Here is an 18,935-nt window from a genome sequence, read left to right on the forward strand (position 1 = left end):
CTTATGGTGCACTTTAAAGGCATTTTACATTTCCCTGTGTGGTTTCACTTGGTTGTGACATCAGGTGATTGACAAGTGGGTAGTCCTTGGGTGGGCGGGCAAATAATGATTAGGTCTGCAAGCTGAAACCTTGCATAAAGAGGTTTTAGAGTGCCCTAGTAAGAGCCCCCATTATACTTATATAATTATACTTGTCTCCCCAAAAGAAGAATATTAGAGGATCCCAGTGTGATTAATAATGCTGCATCTCATAGGTGGAAGGCAAGAAACACCTTCATTCTGATAATAATGATAATAGTAATAATAATAATTTTATTATCTGGCTGGGGTGTAAATAAAAACATAAATAAAATAAAATAAAAACATGATGAAATTCTGCTTGGAAGCCAAAAGCTTCCACCCTTGCGTCCTGTCCTCCTAATAGCCAAATGTAATGTTTGGTATTCACAATGATCTTTTGGGTGCTTGTACATGGAAAGGTTAATGGGATTTCTTACCCAAGTGGCTTTTCCTGGGGTGAAATAATGATTAAATGGTAAGAGGATATTATGACCTTTGCCACATGACCTTTGCCACATGATAAGAAAACTGGGATGTAAGTTATTAATCATTTAATTGATGTGCTCAGTATTGAGTCCCCCAGATTAAATTAAGTTGATTCCTATTCGAAATTAGTAGAAATAGGATGTATATACTCTATACAAATGTAAGCTTCTCACATTTATGGAGAAATGGTCTCCCTACTACAGAAACTTTGAAAGGAGCACCTTCATTGAGTTTTGCAATAATTTAAACTTAGTTGATCATCTAAAAGCCAAATAGTAAATAAACTAAACATCCTTTAACTGGACAGCAACCCAGCAAATGCTATGATGTCACAGTCACACTTAACTGATCACCCCTAAATGAAATTTGGGTAGTCACTTCATTGCCTAAAGAGAGAGGAGAAAGAGAGAGAGAACGCAATTGGTATGACTAAGCGCATCCCTGACATTGAGAGGGGTTGTTAGTGCAAGTGGAGGAGAAAAGAGCAGTAATGCTGAAATTGTGCTTGAAAATGCCACCTGGGAGCTGAATACTGCTGTGAGAGAGAATTGTGTTGGTTGGCCCAGGGGCTATGGTTAAGGGAATGAAATATTTCTCACAAAAAAATGTTACTTTGTGAGTGCAGCACTTCCTATTCTCGTATCCTCCAGTGTAAACGGTATGGTTACATTGTTAACAATAATTTAAAAGATTCTATTTTTGTCATTGCTGGCAAAATGGCTAACCGCTTGTTGCTTTTGTGACTCAGGTCACAATACGGCTTTCCCTCCTCTGGCACAATTAGATTTTTACAGAGTTGACATGTCAGCTTAGTTTAACCCTATCTTCTAAATCGTGTTGCCTTCTAAAATGCTGAAATTTTAAAATGATTTTGTGTTATGCTAATGCTTTCATTGCCAAATTGTTGATTAAACTCTTAGGGTTCAGCTGCTCGTATGGACCATGAGACATCAAGTGTTATGAGTTCTAGCAGCAGTTACTCTGTTCCTCGAAGACTGACAAATCACCTAGGTACTAAGGTAACCAAAGTTTGTCACAGGCTATTAATGCCACATTTTACACTTAAAATATGTTACTTTTGAGAAAGGGTAGTAATATTGATAGTCCCATTGAAGGAAAAAGGGGTTAGATAAAATAATTATAAAGTATTGTGGTGTTGTGGAAATTTGATTTGAAACCAAGCTGAATTTGAGTTTGTTGGTGCCTCTGGTAACCTCTCTCTTACATCATAGATGTTGGCTCATATTATGGATGTATTGTTTTATTGGTACTGTTGCTGCAAGTTTACCTTTGACTTGAACAATAAACTTACATTGACTGATTGATTGATTGATGTTCCCTTTCAAACCTGTCTGGCAACCTCCAATTAGCTGATCTTTTTCTGTCCAACTGGGCAGTCATTTTGCAGGGAAAGTCTCATGCTGCTTTTGAAATATTATTGTGGCCCTTGAGATGGTTTCAGTATATACTGACGCATTGAGTGTGTCAGATGACCTTGTCATGTACAAAATCTAACAAGTCTGTCAATCTTTAGTAATTGCTTCAGCATTATAGAATGGGAGAATCAAAGCAGCTGCCACAATGCTATTACTAGTATTTCATGATGTGGCAATAGATTGCTGCTACATTAACAATATGAGGAGGGTGTCATTAAGCTTTTCTGAAAATGCATAATTGTTTATGAGTGCCCTGTCTTGTTTACAGACAAGAGTAACACATAGTGAATCCTCCACTAATTTTGGTGATACAGTTTGTACTACTATGTCAGCATTATTTTATCTGCCTAAGAATAGTGCAATACAGAATCTGTAATGTTGAGAGTTGTTAACTTAGGCCCAAAGGCTTAATTCATCATCAGTTCATCAAAAATTCTCCTGGTGGCATATGCCATGGCTTAGACTTTAAAAATTGGTAACGTTTTTAAAAAATTGCTTCCTTTGCAGGTTGAAATGGTGTATTCATTGCTGTCCATGTTGGGTACTCATGATAAAGATGACATGTCACGAACTTTGCTAGCCATGTCTAGCTCCCAGGACAGCTGCATAGCTATGCGCCAGTCTGGATGTCTTCCGCTCCTCATTCAACTTCTGCATGGCAACGATAAAGACTCAGTGTTGTTGGGAAACTCCCGGGGTAGTAAGGAGGCTCGTGCCAGAGCCAGCGCAGCACTGCATAATATCATTCACTCGCAGCCTGACGATAAGCGAGGCAGGCGAGAAATCAGAGTCCTTCATCTTCTAGAACAAATCCGAGCTTACTGTGAAACGTGTTGGGAATGGCAGGAAGCACACGACCAAGGCATGGACCAAGACAAAAATCCAAGTATGTCACTGTGTTTAAAGCTTTTACTTGAAAACCAGCATGAAGTGTTTTTTCATGTTACGGCTTCGAATCTGAGTTCTTTGTAGAACAAGCAGTTTCAAGCAAGCTGTGTGAGAGATGAGACCTCTGGTTATGATGGGCAAATCTGCCCACTATAGCCCATGTCGCTTTTGCTTGGTTTTCCTATAATTCCACTCTGTTGCTACTTTAATCTTGCAAGGGAAGAAACTTTGCAGCAACATAACTGGCGAAGAAGGAAGACTGTAAGAACTGTAGTTGGCCTGGGGTGGAGGAAGGCAGGAGGGGTAGGCAAATTCCCCTATGATAACATTCCCCCATAATGCATTAGGGCTCCTAGGTCCAAGAACAGAGACCCAGATTGGCTCCAAGCCCTTCCCTGTGACACATACTGAAGACTCCTCTCTTTACTTTGTCTTTTGACAGTTATTTTTTGTGAGCCACCTCCTCTGCTGAATTTATAGTGCTCTGCTCCAATTTTCCATCTGCTCTATATGCTTTAAAATTGTTCTGATTTTCATCTGTTTTATGTTTTTATACGTTGTTATGTAGCCCGTTGTTATGTAACTTTGTTATGTAGTCTCACGGTGAAGGGCAGGTAATCTTATAAACAAATAATTTTAAAAAAGAGGCCCGAGTTCTTGTGTGGCGTTCCATGTATATAAGGAGGGGAAACCTTTTTGGCTCTGCAGGCCAGATCCTGGTCAGGTTTAGCCTCATGAGCCAAATGTAGTAGGTGGATGAGGACACCCATTTGTCAATCACCTCGTATGCTTTATTGTTGCTTTGAAGTCAAACTGTCAATCACCTCGTATGCTTTGTTGTTGCTTTGAAGTCCAGAACGACTACACAGTTATGCAGAATGTAGAAACTGTTTATTTCATAATTGTGTAGGGTTCCTCCCCGCCCCCATAATTAGGTTGCCTTTCAGGTGTCTAATAAACAGCCTCTCTAAACCTCTGTAAGCTTTGCTTTGTTAAATAACTAATTGATGAAGTAAATAGTAATTATTTTCCTTGTTCTGACAAGTGCCGGCTCCAGTTGACCATCAGATCTGTCCTGCAGTGTGTGTTCTTATGAAGCTTTCATTTGATGAAGAGCACCGTCATGCGATGAATGAACTTGGTAAGAGTGGAGCAAAAAGTATCGAGAGTATATGCTCAAGATCACATTACCTCTAACACATCACATTACGGATTAGTTAGAGCTTTAACAGCCTGGTGGTTTCCACAATCAGGAAGATAAAATGTTAGATTTTCTTCACCCTTTCAGTACATGAATGCTTATTGTTTTAAAATTGTTATCTAGGCTCTGAAGAATGCTGTATCTCCTTCTATTTAGATAATTCATTGAGCTAGGTATCTTTATCCCCAACCCATTTGTTCCATAGCTACATAGCATATATGCAGGAAGAAACAACAGTGGTGCTGACAAGAGTGGTTGTTAGCAGCATACATGTTGCTTTTCTTCGAGTTGTGTTCACTTGCAACATTTGCATATAAGACATAGGGGGGAAATTCATCTTTGAATGCTTAAAGAGTGTTTGTTATCCAAAAAATGCAATGTCTACAGATAGCAGGTTTTTTCTGATTTGGAGCAAATTGGTTTGCTTTCTTTGGATTCTTAATACTTCCGTGAAATGCTCCCAGTTCTTTAAAAACAATTCTTAGTTGCTATAGTATGGATCCCTTGTAACCATCCCCATGCTTTGTCTTTGGCCTTGGAAAATAAATGCCAATAATTATTTAGAATAAATTATTTGGAATATTTAGTATAAAATTACAGTGGTACCTCAGTTTACAAACTTAATCCATTCTGGAAGTCCGCTCTTAAAGTGAAACTGTTCTTAAAGTAAGGCACGCTTTCCCTAATGAGGCCTCCCGCTGCCGGTGTCCTTCCACCATTCAGCTCATTCAGCTTCTGTTCTTAGACCGAGGTAGAGTTCGCAAACCGGGACACTACTTCTGGTTTTGCAGAGTTCATAAACCAAATAGTTTGTAAACAGGGCTGTTCTTAAACCGAGGTACCACTGTACTTAGAATAAATTATTTAGAATAAATTGTTTAGAAAAATAATTCTTTCTAACAAAAATTTCATCTATGTTTATAGGAGGATTGCAGGCCATTGCAGAATTGCTTCAAGTAGACTGTGAAATGTATGGGCTTACTAATGACCACTACAGTGTCACATTAAGACGATATGCTGGAATGGCTCTGACAAACTTAACTTTTGGAGATGTAGCAAATAAGGTAAGTTAATTTTTCTTTTGCTATTTAATAGTTTTAATATTAAGACTTTCAGCTTTTCAGCTGTTCTGTATATAATGGGCTGCTGTCATTAACTTCAGATGGCCGTGATACAGCTGAGCATGGAACAGAAAAATGTAGTTCTGCTTATTTCTTGATATTCCTCAGCAGACATTGACACAGCCACAATAACACAATTATGCTATTATTATCCTATGCCCTATGACTATTGTTAATTAATATTTTAATATTCTCCTTTGCTGCTTTTTTTAAGGGTATTTTGTATAGGTCATGAAATAGTTGACTATATTTTTACATCTGCACTTTATTGTAATTCTTGAACCTGCCACTATTTGGAAATTTTAATCCATCTTATGATCTGATAAGCCAATTAAGTCTTTACCTGGAGAAGGTAGATTTGGCCATGGTCATTCATGCCCTAGTCCACTCTAGGTTGAACTACAGTAATTTGTTTTATGTGAGACTGCCATTGAAGATTGTTCAGATACTTCAGCTTATCCAGAATGGGGCTATTGGGGTTTTGGAAGGGTCAGAGATGATCAAAGCATATTGCTCTGATTTTGTACCAATTACAGTGGCTCACTATTTGTTTCCAGGCTAAATTCAAAGTGCTGCCCTTGATGTTTTAAAGCCCTAAACTGGCTGGGCCCTCCACTTCCCATATGAAAGAGAATTCCATTCCACTACAAAGGGTCTACTCTGTTTGTGTGCCTTTGCCATCTCAACTGTTGTGAGGAAAGAGTTTTCTCAGTTGTGATGCCCAGATAATGGAACAGCTTGCCTAAATAAGTGTACATTGAAGACCGTTTTAGTCCAGCATGTGCTCAACCAACTCTGCTTCTTTTATGAATGTTTTAAATCACAGTTATTTATTATTTTGTTCTTTTGCTGTGGATTTATATATTTACTGTTTTAGCTTTATGAGCTTTAGCTTTATGAGTAGCTGTGAGTGCGCTTAGAGCAGAAAAGTTGGATAATAATTTTTATGTTGTTTTATGTCCTTTAATTCTGCTTGTAAAGAAAGTAACTTGTGACCTGTCAACATACTGCTTAATAATTTGTTTCATTATCTCCCTCTCTCTTTAATCAGGCTACGTTGTGTTCTATGAAAGGTTGCATGAGAGCCCTTGTTGCCCAGTTAAAATCTGAAAGTGAAGATTTGCAGCAGGTAAATCTTACTTGTAGAACTTTTATCCTACTGTGTATTGCATAGTTTTTTTAATTTTTTCATTAAAGAAACTTGATTGGGGCATCTTGATAGAACTGTACAACTTCTAACGTTAAGTGAGATTAGGCAAAGCCCAAGTATTTTATGCGTTCCTTAATGTAATACAAGTTGATCCACGTAGTCTGAAAGTTCTTAGTTTGCATGTATTTTATTTGTATGCAGCTTTTTCACCAAAAACAATGATCAGAGAGGCTTAACAACAATGAAACAGAGATGCATTTCAAACAAACGCTACAAAAACAATTACATAATAACATAGCAAAACAATATCAGGTATAATAACAAGATTACTTGAAAGAAAAAAATAACAAGATCACAGCATCTAATAGCAAAAGTAACAAGGGAGCTTCACAGTTTCACCAATCTTCTCATGATGTGATCAGAGGGTGGGGCAGCTGGAAACACCCCTCCAATTTGTAATTTTACCACAGATACGTAGAACTTGGAAAGAGTCATTCCAAAATATTCATCAGAATATTTGAAATCATATGTAGAGTAGAATTTGAAATTAAACTTTGGGCTACTGAATTGAATTAAATTTTAAAATGAAACCCAATAAATTAAATAGCTTCTTATCATGCAAATCATGCACCCTAAACTGTTTCAGCAAATATTAAAGGGTAGAAAACAATAAAGTTAATAAAGCAGATTGAGCTTTTTTACTTTTCTATTTTGTGCAGGTCATTGCAAGCGTGTTGAGAAATTTGTCTTGGCGAGCAGATGTGAACAGTAAGAAGACACTTCGTGAAGTTGGAAGTGTGAAAGCACTGATGGAGTGTGCTTTGGAAGTTAAAAAGGTTACCGCAAAACCACATTTTTCAGTATTTTCAGTATATGATGTTATTTTTTTGGTTTCCGTATTCATAGAAGAAAAGTGTGATTACTCCTTCCAATAGCAAACTAAAATACCCACTAAATTGAATGGTTTTGTTGGTAACTTTGAATACAATCCTCTGTTTAGGCAGAAGTAATTCCCACTGAGTTCAGTGAGGCTAACTCACTAATAATTAACATTGGAGTGCCATTCTTTTATATGCAGCAGACAATGAAGTTGTTACCACTAGCAAAATAAACACTAACTAACTGGTCTCACTAATGGAAGTGCAACAGCCCCCCCCCCCGCAACTGTGCCCCCTCACATTGTGCTCATGTTTATAATAGTGTTGGATTCTTCTCTTGATTATTATTTTTTTACCAGTGTCAAAACATTAATTTGTTTGGTTTAAGGTTGCATTTCAGCCCTCTTAATTCAGTGTGCTTGCTCTCTCTGCAGGAATCTACCCTAAAAAGTGTATTGAGTGCTTTATGGAATCTGTCAGCCCACTGCACTGAGAATAAAGCTGATATATGTGCTGTGGATGGTGCTCTTGCCTTTTTAGTTGGCACACTGACTTACCGGAGTCAAACAAATACTTTAGCTATCATTGAAAGTGGAGGGGGAATACTGCGTAATGTCTCCAGCTTGATTGCTACAAATGAGGACCACAGGTAAGTGTGCCATCTAGTTACCTAAGCAGTAAGCCATGCATTTTATGCAGCAGGTGACATTTACTGGAAGGAGGCAGAGATTATGAGCAAAGTTATACTTGGTGTTGTTGTATGCTGCTACATAAATTATTGCTGCAGTGTTGTTGTTAGAAGCTCACTGCTCAGATGGCTGCAGCTTAAGAATTTTCTCTGGAACACAAGTAAGCCTTTTATTTGGTAAGAGATTCCTGCGCTGCTTGTGATAAAAATGGTTCCAGTTTTACAAATATAAGATAATATAAAGGCAGTACATGATAAGCCCTGTTTTCAATAATGTGATTTGTACAGCACAAATCAACTTTATTTTAGTTTGTTGATGTTGGATAAGCCTATTTAAAAGTAGGGATGTTCTTAGCTGAAACTTTGGCTGGAATCCAAAGGGATGCATTCTGCAGTCACATATGAATGCACACATCTTTCACTAGAGCTGGAACACTCTCAGAAAAGCTATCCCCGTAGGTAATAGACACCCTTCAGAGTGACATCCCATACAAGTGTAAGGGTCTGTTCCCAGAAGGCAAGCTCTGTGTGTGCATTTGGAAAAGCTTTATATTGTATTGAGTCTCCCCCAGTTTGGAGGTTTGCTGAATTCTTTGGTGGCCTTGTCCCCTGTTCCAACAGGGCACATGGTTTTGGAAAGTGGTTTGGGGGCAGCAATGTTTAAGGGCTCTGGGATATTTTGGAGGGGGAAGGGAGTGGATACTATGGAAAATGGGAAGCTTCTAGAAGCTTCCTTTAATATTTTTTTTAAAAAAATTCTCAGCAGTGCCATTGGATTGAGCACTGGTAGGAGAGGAAATTCCTGCTGCCATCCTGGCAACTTTTAAGCTGTTTTTAAAAACTAAAATAAAAAAATGGGGTGGGGCAGGGGGAAAAAACCCCAGGAAGCCATCTCTGTCACTGACAGAACCTTCTTTCCCCTCTGAAACATTACCCAAAGCAGAATAAAAGTTTCTATTCCAAGCTTGCCATTTGAGCCCAGGTGACAAATTGGGAGCAACAGTGTCAGTATTATCCTACAAACAGTTTCTGTAGATAAATAGTCGTTATTAGATCCTGGTCTAAAATTGAATTTATGCTAATGCCTATTTATAGGATTTTGGACAACATTATTAGCAGGAAATAAAGAGACACTTTTTTGTCTTTCATCTTGTTAAAGTGATTCCCTCCTCCCCCCCCCCTTTTTTTTTTTAATTCCAGGCAAATTCTAAGAGAGAACAGCTGTTTGCAAACCTTGCTGCATCACTTGAAGTCTCATAGTTTGACAATAGTCAGTAACGCATGTGGAACCTTGTGGAACCTCTCTGCACGGAATTCAAAAGACCAGGAAGCACTGTGGGACATGGGAGCCGTTAGCATGCTCAAAAATCTCATACATTCAAAGCACAAGATGATAGCCATGGGCAGTGCTGCAGCTCTAAGGAACCTAATGGCAAACAGGCCTGCGAAATATAAAGATGCTAACATCATGTCTCCGGGTTCAAGCTTACCATCTCTTCATGTTAGAAAGCAAAAAGCACTGGAAGCAGAGTTAGATGCTCAACATTTATCTGAGACCTTTGACAATATTGATAACTTAAGTCCCAAAACATCTCATCGTAATAAGCAAAGACACAAACAGAATCTGTACAGTGAATATGTTCTAGATGCTAATCGACATGAAGATGGAGTTTGCAGGTCCGAGAATTTTAATAGTGGCAATGTAACCGTACTTCCACCATATTTAAACACTACTGTACTGCCTGGCTCTTCTTCCTCAAGCAGAGGAAATACAGAGAGTTCTCGGTCTGACAAGGACAGGAGCTTGGATAGAGAGCGTGCAATGGGATTAAGCAGCTATCATTCAGCAACAGAAAATTCTGGGAGCTCCTCCAAACGAATGGGAATGCAGATCTCTACTGCTGCAGCCCAGATTTCCAAAGTGATGGAAGAAGTCAATATGCATATTCCACAAGAAGAGAGAAGCAATGGATCTGTAACTGAAATGCACTGTTTGCCAGAAGATAGGAATGCTTTAAGAAGAACAGCCGCTGCCCATTCTCACACAACTACCTACAACTTCCCTAAATCTGAGAACAGGACATGTCCTGTGCCTTATGCAAAAGTGGAGTATAAGAGAGCGTCTAATGATAGCTTAAATAGTGTCAGTAGCAGTGATGGGTATGGTAAAAGAGGACAGATGAAGCCTATTGAATCTTACTCTGAAGATGAAGAGAGTAAATTTTGCAGTTATGGACAGTACCCTGCTGATTTAGCCCATAAAATACACAGTGCTAACCATATGGATGACAATGATGGGGAGCTAGATACTCCAATAAACTATAGCCTAAAATATTCTGATGAGCAATTAAATTCTGGAAGGCAAAGCCCATCACAGAATGAAAGATGGGCAAGACCTAAGCACATAATTGAAGAGGAAATAAAGCAGAATGAACAAAGACAGTCCAGAAGCCAAAGTGGAGCATACCCTGTATACACTGAGAGTAGTGATAATAAACACATGAATTATCAGTCAGCTTTTGGACAGACAGAGTGTGTATCTCCTTTCAGATCAAGGGAATCTAATAGTTCAGAACAGAACAGAGTTACCTGCAGTCACGGAATAAATCCAAAAGCGAACCAGTCCATATGTCCAGTTGATGATTATGAGGATGATAAGCCAACTAACTATAGTGAACGCTACTCTGAGGAGGAACAGCATGAGGAAGAAGATCATCCAACTAATTATAGCATAAAATACAATGAAGAAGAGCACCATGTAGATCAGCCAATTGATTACAGTCTCAAGTATTCAACAGACGTTCCTCCTTCTGCACAGAAGCCATCTTTTTCTTTTTCAAAGAGCCCTTCAGTACAGAGTACTAAAACGGATCATATTTCATCAAGTAGTGGGAATACATCAACCTCGGCTGGCTCAAAGAGACACAACCAGCTTCATCCAAATTCTGCTCAAAGTAGAGCCGGTCACACCCAGAAGTCTGCGTCCTGCAAAGCACCCTCCATCAACCAGGAAACAATACAGACCTATTGTGTAGAAGATACACCGATATGTTTTTCGAGATGTAGCTCTCTGTCATCTTTGTCATCAGCTGAAGATGAAGCAGGACGTGAACAATCCACACGGGCAGGAGATACGGATAACTCTCTGAAGATAGCGGGGATGAAAGAAAATAGCAGGAGTCTGTCTGCAGCAGGTACTGTAAATGAAACCTCTTCAGCCTCACAGCACATTAGAACAAAATCAAATAGACTTCAGGCTTCTAGTCTATCGCCTTCTGATTCAGCAAGACACAAAGCTGTAGAATTTTCCTCGGGTGCCAAATCTCCTTCAAAAAGTGGTGCGCAAACTCCTAAGAGCCCCCCAGAACATTATGTGCAGGAGACTCCCCTTATGTTTAGTAGGTGTACCTCTGTCAGTTCCCTGGATAGTTTTGAGAGCCGTTCGATTGCTAGCTCTGTTCAGAGCGAGCCTTGTAGTGGGATGGTAAGTGGTATTATAAGCCCAAGTGACCTTCCAGACAGTCCTGGGCAAACAATGCCGCCAAGCAGAAGTAAAACCCCACCCCCTCCACAAGCAACCCAAGTAAAGAGAGAAACAGTCAAAACAAAAATACCCACCACTGAAAAGAGAGAGTCTGGGCCAAGGCAAACAGCTGTAAACACAGCTGTTCAAAGAGTACAGGTATTGCAAGATGCAGATACTTTGTTACATTTTGCTACAGAAAGTACACCAGATGGATTTTCTTGCTCATCAAGCCTAAGTGCATTGAGTCTTGATGAACCGTTTATACAGAAAGATGTAGAGTTGAGAATAATGCCTCCTGTACATGAGAACGACCATGGGAATGAATCGGAACTTGAACAGCCAAATGACACAAAGGATAATCAAGAGAAGAAGACAGAGAAGCCCACAGAGACTGAAAAGGATATCCTGGATGATTCAGATGAAGATGATATCGAAATATTGGAGGAATGTATTATTTCTGCTATGCCAACAAAATCTTCACGTAAAACCAAAAAGCCTTCACAGATAACTGCTTCAAAAATACCTCCACCTGTAGCCAGGAAGCCAAGCCAGTTGCCTGTGTATAAACTTCTCCCTTCTCAAAGCAGATTGCATTCTCAAAAACATGTTAGTTTTACACCTGGAGATGATATGCCACGCGTGTATTGTGTTGAGGGAACGCCAATAAATTTCTCAACGGCTACATCGCTGAGTGATCTCACAATAGAATCACCACCCAATGAATTGGCTAATGCAGAGACAGGTGGTACATTGATGGAACCTGCAGAATTTGAGAAGAGAGATACCATTCCCACAGAAGGCAGAAATACTGATGATGCTCAGAGAGGGAAAAAGTCAACTGGGACTACTATTGCATTGGATGATGACAAAGCAGAAGAAGGTGATGATATTCTTGCAGAATGCATTAATTCCGCTATGCCAAAAGGGAAAAGTCACAAACCTTTCAGAGTGAAAAAGATAATGGATCAAATCCAGCAAGCATCTACATCCTCATCAGTAGGTGCCAAAAATCAGCTAGAAGTTGAGAAAAAGAAACCAACTTCACCAGTAAAACCCATACCCCAAAGTAATGAGTATAGAGCACGCTTACGAAAAACCACAGAGCCAAAAAGTAATTTTAGTAGTGAAAGAACCTATACAGACAACAAAGAGACAAAGAAACAAAACCTTAAAAATAGCTCAAGGGACTTCAATGAAAAACTTCCAAATAATGAAGAGCGTGCAAGAGGAAGCTTTGCATTTGATTCCCCCCATCATTACACTCCAATTGAAGGAACTCCTTTTTGTTTTTCGCGTAATGACTCTTTGAGTTCTCTAGACTTTGACGACGAAGTGGATCTTTCAAGGGAAAAGGCAGAACTGAGAAAGGGGAAAGAAAGGGAAATTAAACCTAGTACCAATGCAGAACATCAGTCTGCAAGCCAGCAGTCTAGCAGCAGAATGCAAGCTTGCCAAAAACACACTCCAGCAGGAAGAAAGCAACCCAAAACTCTGGTGCAGAAGCAAACTCCATTCTCTCAGTCATCCAAAGATATTTCAGAAAGGGCTGCAGCTTCCGATGAGAAAACACAAAATTTTGCAATAGAAAATACTCCTGTTTGCTTCTCTCGCAATTCATCTCTGAGTTCTCTCAGTGATATCGATCAAGAAAATAACAATAACAAAGAAAGTGAACCCAGAGAACAAATGGAACCATCTGATGCACAGATAGAACCAAGTAGACCACAAGTTTCTGGCTACGCTCCTAAATCATTTCATGTTGAAGATACTCCTGTGTGTTTTTCAAGAAACAGTTCCCTCAGTTCCCTTAGTATTGACTCAGAAGATGATCTTCTACAGGAGTGTATTAGTTCTGCCATGCCTAAAAAGAAAAAGCCTTCTAGAACAAAATCAGACAGTGAAAAAAATAGCTCTAGAAATATGGGAGGCATTTTGGCAGAAGACCTGACACTAGATTTGAAGGATATACAAAGGCCTGATTCAGAACATGGTTTCTCACCAGATTCAGAAAATTTTGACTGGAAAGCTATTCAAGAAGGTGCAAATTCTATTGTTAGCAGCTTACATCAAGCTGCTGCAGCAGCATCACTGTCTAGACAAGCCTCATCAGACTCTGATTCAATCCTTTCATTAAAATCTGGAATTTCCTTAGGATCACCCTTTCATCTTACACCCGACCAAGAAGAAAAACCTTTTACTAGTAATAAGGGTCCAAGAATTATTAAACCAGGGGAGAAGAGTACACTGGAAACAAAGAAAGTAGAATCTGAAAATAAAGGTATCAAAGGAGGAAAGAAAGTATATAAAAGCATGATCACAGGTAAAGCTCGTTCTAATTCAGAACTTACAAGTCATTTGAAACAGCCTTTGCAGACCAATATGCCCTCAATCTCCCGAGGTAGGACAATGATTCATATTCCTGGAGTTCGAAATAGCTCCTCAAGTACAAGTCCAGTTTCTAAAAAAGGGCCTCAACTAAAGAGTGCAACCTCCAAAAGTCCTAATGATAACCAGACTTCTACTAGTTCTCCCAGAGTAGCCAAACCATCTGTAAAACCTGAGCCAAGTCCTATATCCAGGCAGCCATCTCAACAGGGTGGATCAAGTAAAGGACCTTCTAGATCAGGATCTAGAGATTCCACACCTTCTAGACCACAACAGCAACCCTTAACCAGACCTCTGCAGTCTCCTGGCCGAAATTCAATTTCACCCGGCCGAAATGGCATAAGTCCCCCTAATAAACTCTCCCAGCTGCCACGAACATCTTCTCCGAGTACGACTTCCACTAAGTCTTCTGGTTCAGGAAGAATGGTATACACCTCTCCAGGCAGACAGATGAGCCAGCAAACTGTGGGAAAACAAACTGGGTTGCCCAAAAGTACCAGTGGTATTCCCAGAAGTGAATCTGCCTCAAAAGGATTAAACCAAATTTCTGGTATCAGCGGATCAAACAAGAAGTCTGATGTATCTCGAATGTCATCGGCCAAATCCAGTGGGAGTGAATCTGATAGATCTGAGAGACCTGTTTTGGTCCGCCAGTCAACTTTTATTAAAGAAACTCCAAGTCCCACTCTAAGAAGGAAATTGGAGGAGTCTGCCTCGTTTGAATCCTTGTCACCTTCCAGACCAGACTCTCCTACACAGTCCCAAACGCAGACTCCAGTTTTAAGCCCATCCCTTCCTGATATGTCTTTATCTACTCATTCAGCCATCCAAGCTGGTGGCTGGCGAAAGTTACCTCCTAGCCTGAGTCCTTCTTTGGAATACAGTGATGGGAGACCAACAAAACGGCATGACATAACTCGGTCTCACTCAGAGAGTCCTTCCAGGCTGCCAATTAACAGATCGGGGACTTGGAAGCGCGAACATAGTAAACATTCCTCATCACTTCCTCGTGTGAGCACCTGGCGTAGGACTGGAAGTTCTTCCTCAATTCTTTCAGCTTCTTCAGAATCCAGTGAGAAGGCAAAGAGTGAGGATGAAAAGCAACATGTAAGTTCTTTTTCTGGACTCAAGCAGTCTAAAGAGAGCCAAGCGCCAACAAAAGGTACTTGGCGGAAGATTAAAGAGAACGAAATTCCTCAGATAATGACGAGTCCTCCTCAGAATTCCTCACCAGGTGCTACCAATGGTTCCGATCCAAAAACTCTCATTTACCAGATGGCACCTGCCGTCTCAAAGACAGAAGATGTTTGGGTGAGGATTGAGGACTGCCCTATTAATAATCCTAGATCTGGAAAATCTCCCACAGGGAACACCCCCCCTGTTATTGACAGTGTTTCGGAGAAAGGGAATGTGAATAGCAAAGATCTTAACGGAAAACAAAATGCAGCGAATGGGAATGTCCCTGTTCGTACTGTGGGTTTAGAAAACCGCCTGAATTCATTTATTCAAGTAGATAGTCCAGACAAGAAAGGAACGGAAACGAAACCTTTGCTAGGCAACCCTGCCCTTGCCCCAGAGACTAGTGAAAACACTGTTAATGAACGTACACCATTCAGTTCCAGCAGCTCAAGCAAACACAGTTCGCCCAGTGGTGCTGTTGCGGCAAGAGTGACTCCTTTCAACTACAATCCAAGCCCCAGAAAAAGCAGCGTGGATAATAGTTCCAGTTCCACTCGGCCATCGCAGATACCAACACCCGTGAATAACAGCACAAAAAAACGAGATTCAAAGACTGAAGGTACAGATTCAAGTGGTGCCCAAAGTCCTAAGCGTCATTCTGGATCCTACCTGGTAACTTCTGTTTAACAAAGAATTTTCATGTGTTAATGCTATATGTGAAACTTTTTAATAAAATTATACAAAGTTGGGGTTTTTTCTTTTGTAAATAGCTTTGATTCTTGTAGAGGGTCCTTGTTCTGGAAGCCATATTTGATATTCTTTGTCTTCACTAATAATATTTGAGGGAGTCCCAATTTATTATTTAGCAATAAAATTGCTAAAGCGATTATATTTGTACAGTATGTTTTACATATATTTAATTAACATCCCATACCTTTAATTGTTTAGGTGGGGTGGGGGTGGGGGTATTCAGGAAAGATGAACAGAGATTAAAAGAGAGAAATCTATTGCTATATCACTCATTTCTAGATTTGCAAAATGACTAAACTACATCAGGGAGAAATTGGTATTTATGCAAAAAAAAAAAAGTATTTGTGAAGCCACTTAACCTTATAATTAATCATGTGGCTGTGAAATTCACAGTAATATGGTTTCTGCTGAACAAGCCTGTTTTTTCTGCATGGATAGAACTGATGGTTCATTTTCTGAAATGATGATAAACATTTCTGTGGTCACATAATGTGCATAGATAGTTATGGTGTAATGATTTACCTTTTGGTTTTGTGCTCCGAAAAAAAGAAGAAAAAAAAGGAAAATCTGTGTATGTGTAACACTTGAACAAAATTATTTTACCAGAACTAGATTTTAACTGACAGTAGGTAGGACTTTTGCTATGCTGTAACTTGTTGTATATTCTGGTATTTGAGGTGAGATGGCTGCTCTTTTATTAATGAGACATGGGTGAAGTCTCAACAGAACTAAATGAACATTTCAGAATAAATTATTGCTATATGTACATTTTGTTGTGTGTTACTTTTGCAGTACATAAGAAATCGATGTTTTAGTATTTTTGAGGAATATTCGTATTATGTATTAATGCACTTACTCAAGGCTTGTTGGGGATAATCTATATTACATTGAAGTCAGTAGAAATATTCACATCAATTTTAATGGATCTGGATTGCACCCATTGCCTGTTACAGACACTGGTACTCTTCCAGTTTATAGTTGCTGTTAATACACTCATGTATATCTATGGCATTCAAATCAAGCTTTGGGGTTTTCAGTTGAGATTTTAATTGGTTCCAGGTACAGAAAGAGGCTTAAAGTAGTACTTCCAGATATATATATATATACATATACATACACACACAGCTTAGAGTGCTATTTGGTGTACAAATAAGAGTTTTTCAGCTTTGGAAAAAATGGGGGAGGGGGTTAAGATTGGAAGCTTATTTCAAGTTTGTGGCATTTAAATAATACAAAAGAAATTGGGTAATACTTTGAGACTAATATACTAAATGCAAGTGTCTTATTAGAAAATAAGATTTGTACATTAAACCACACTTAACTTTGGTTTAACTCTAACTAACTTTGTATTCACATATGCTTTGTCTTAAGAGACCTTCATTAGACTGTTTACAACAGAAGTACTCTGCTAAACTTAAGTGCCTCTATCCAAAAAAAAAGCAAAATGTGTGTGCACGTGATTACAGTAGTAAGCAAGTCAGTTTTGTGTCTCAGGCTGGTTTTCATTATTAAAATCGTACATGTAATTGTTTAATAATGTCCTCAGATATGCCATCTTAACCGTTGACATTGGGGCGGGGGTTCTTACCGTACGACACACTAGAGAAAGTGATCTTGTATCAGTTATAGTTTTCTGAAACCTGTTAATCTCTATATGAAGCTAAAATGATATTAACAAATTACATGCGTTTTCAATCAATTAAGCGGTCCAGTTGAAACATCACACTTGAATCATGATTTACATTAAGAGGGCACAATGCAGCAAGCCCAGGGCCTACTCACTCTCCCCTATCCTCTGGCATGGGTGCAAGGAGGAAATATGAAGCTTACACTTTTGCTTTTGATTAGCCACAGCTTAAGTGTGATATCCAAATCCTAAACTGGTAAATCTTAACTATGGTTAGTGAAAACAAGCCAGCTTTGTAAACTGTGTTTTGAAGTTGGCTTGTTTCCTCTACCCATCGTTAAGACTATTTACATCATTAAGACTATTTACACATTGACTGGGTTTGGCTGTCTAAAATAGAAATGACAATTTCTGCATTCTTCATAGCAGAATGCAAAGCCAAGGCTTTCTGCAGTTCATCCTTGTAACTGTAAACCATGGTTTAATATTAGATGCAAACACCTAATTTGATTCCCCCCCCCCTTTAAAAAATTGCACATAGATGAGCTGATTAATCCAAAAAGGCTTTTAAAAAGCCAGTTTACAAGAGAGTAAAAATAAGTAAGCTTACAAGTGGGATATCTCTTAATAAAAATGATTGTGTAAGAAAATACACAGCTCCCTATTCCTGATTCTCTATCAAGACTATATGGGTGGGATTCACCTGACAAACCTCATCAGCGGAAGCCCCACACAAGGGCTTACATCAGGCATGGCCAAACTTGGCCCTCCAGCTGTTTTGGGACTACAATTTCCATTATCCTTGACCACTGGTCCTGTTAGCTAGGGATGATGGGAGTTGTAGTCCTAAAACAGCTGGAGGGCCAAGTTTGGCCATGCCTGGCTTACACAATGGGGCTTCCCCCCCCAAACCACATGCCCCCCAGTTGGCTTGGGTGTGTGTCTCACAAGAACCCCCAGAACAACATGCACGTGGAAGGGAGCGGGAATTGATCTGTCTGATAAACTGATTCACTTGTGCAGGCGAACATTCGTCTTAGTGTGACATTGAATTCCACTCTATGTGTATTTATTACTTAATACTTTTTGCCTTTTTAAATGGGCATATATAGTGGGCATACCATATTGGTAGACTATCTTATGTGGATTGATCCCTGCCTCTCTTGCAGTTTTTATGATACATTTATGTATCTGTTTCGGCGTAACTTATGTACCACATCCAATATGGATAAATCAATAGGATCAGAATTTGTTCATATATGATTCCCTTCCATTTCCCTTCCCACAGCTGTTAAAATGGGGAGCACAGCTAGGGGAAAGCCCACCAAAGGGGTTGCATGTATCCTCTGTTGTTGACTGCCAGGCTTGAATGGCTACTTGACGTCACTGATGCTCTTAAATTTGTACTTGCTAATTACTGCTATTTTTACTTCTAATGAATTTAATCACTAGTTTATAGGTCTGATGCACCACACAGTATGGCAAAGCCAAGTCAAGAAACTCAAAGCATCTTCTTTTCAATTCCATTTGACTCTCCTAAAGCTTTTCTGCTTCCAGCCT

General features: G+C 39.4%; 1 protein-coding gene across 3 annotated transcripts in view; it reads left to right on the forward strand.

The window, feature by feature from the left end:
* APC (APC regulator of WNT signaling pathway) overlaps positions 1-16,514 on the forward strand; it is a 59,801-nt gene extending 43,287 nt beyond the window's left edge. For all 3 annotated transcript variants that reach the window (XM_053408623.1, XM_053408625.1, XM_053408626.1), the window contains 8 exons: positions 1,467-1,565; positions 2,490-2,868; positions 3,916-4,011; positions 4,996-5,135; positions 6,244-6,321; positions 7,062-7,178; positions 7,655-7,869; positions 9,109-16,514. In XM_053408623.1, the coding sequence (XP_053264598.1) occupies positions 1,467-1,565; positions 2,490-2,868; positions 3,916-4,011; positions 4,996-5,135; positions 6,244-6,321; positions 7,062-7,178; positions 7,655-7,869; positions 9,109-15,685 (7,701 nt within the window). In that variant the 3' untranslated portion in view covers positions 15,686-16,514. The remainder of the gene's footprint in view (positions 1-1,466; positions 1,566-2,489; positions 2,869-3,915; positions 4,012-4,995; positions 5,136-6,243; positions 6,322-7,061; positions 7,179-7,654; positions 7,870-9,108) is intronic.
* Positions 16,515-18,935: the final 2,421 nt, after the last annotated feature.

The sequence above is a fragment of the Podarcis raffonei genome, chromosome 11 (genome assembly GCF_027172205.1).
Source record: "Podarcis raffonei isolate rPodRaf1 chromosome 11, rPodRaf1.pri, whole genome shotgun sequence".
NCBI lineage: Eukaryota > Metazoa > Chordata > Lepidosauria > Squamata > Lacertidae > Podarcis > Podarcis raffonei.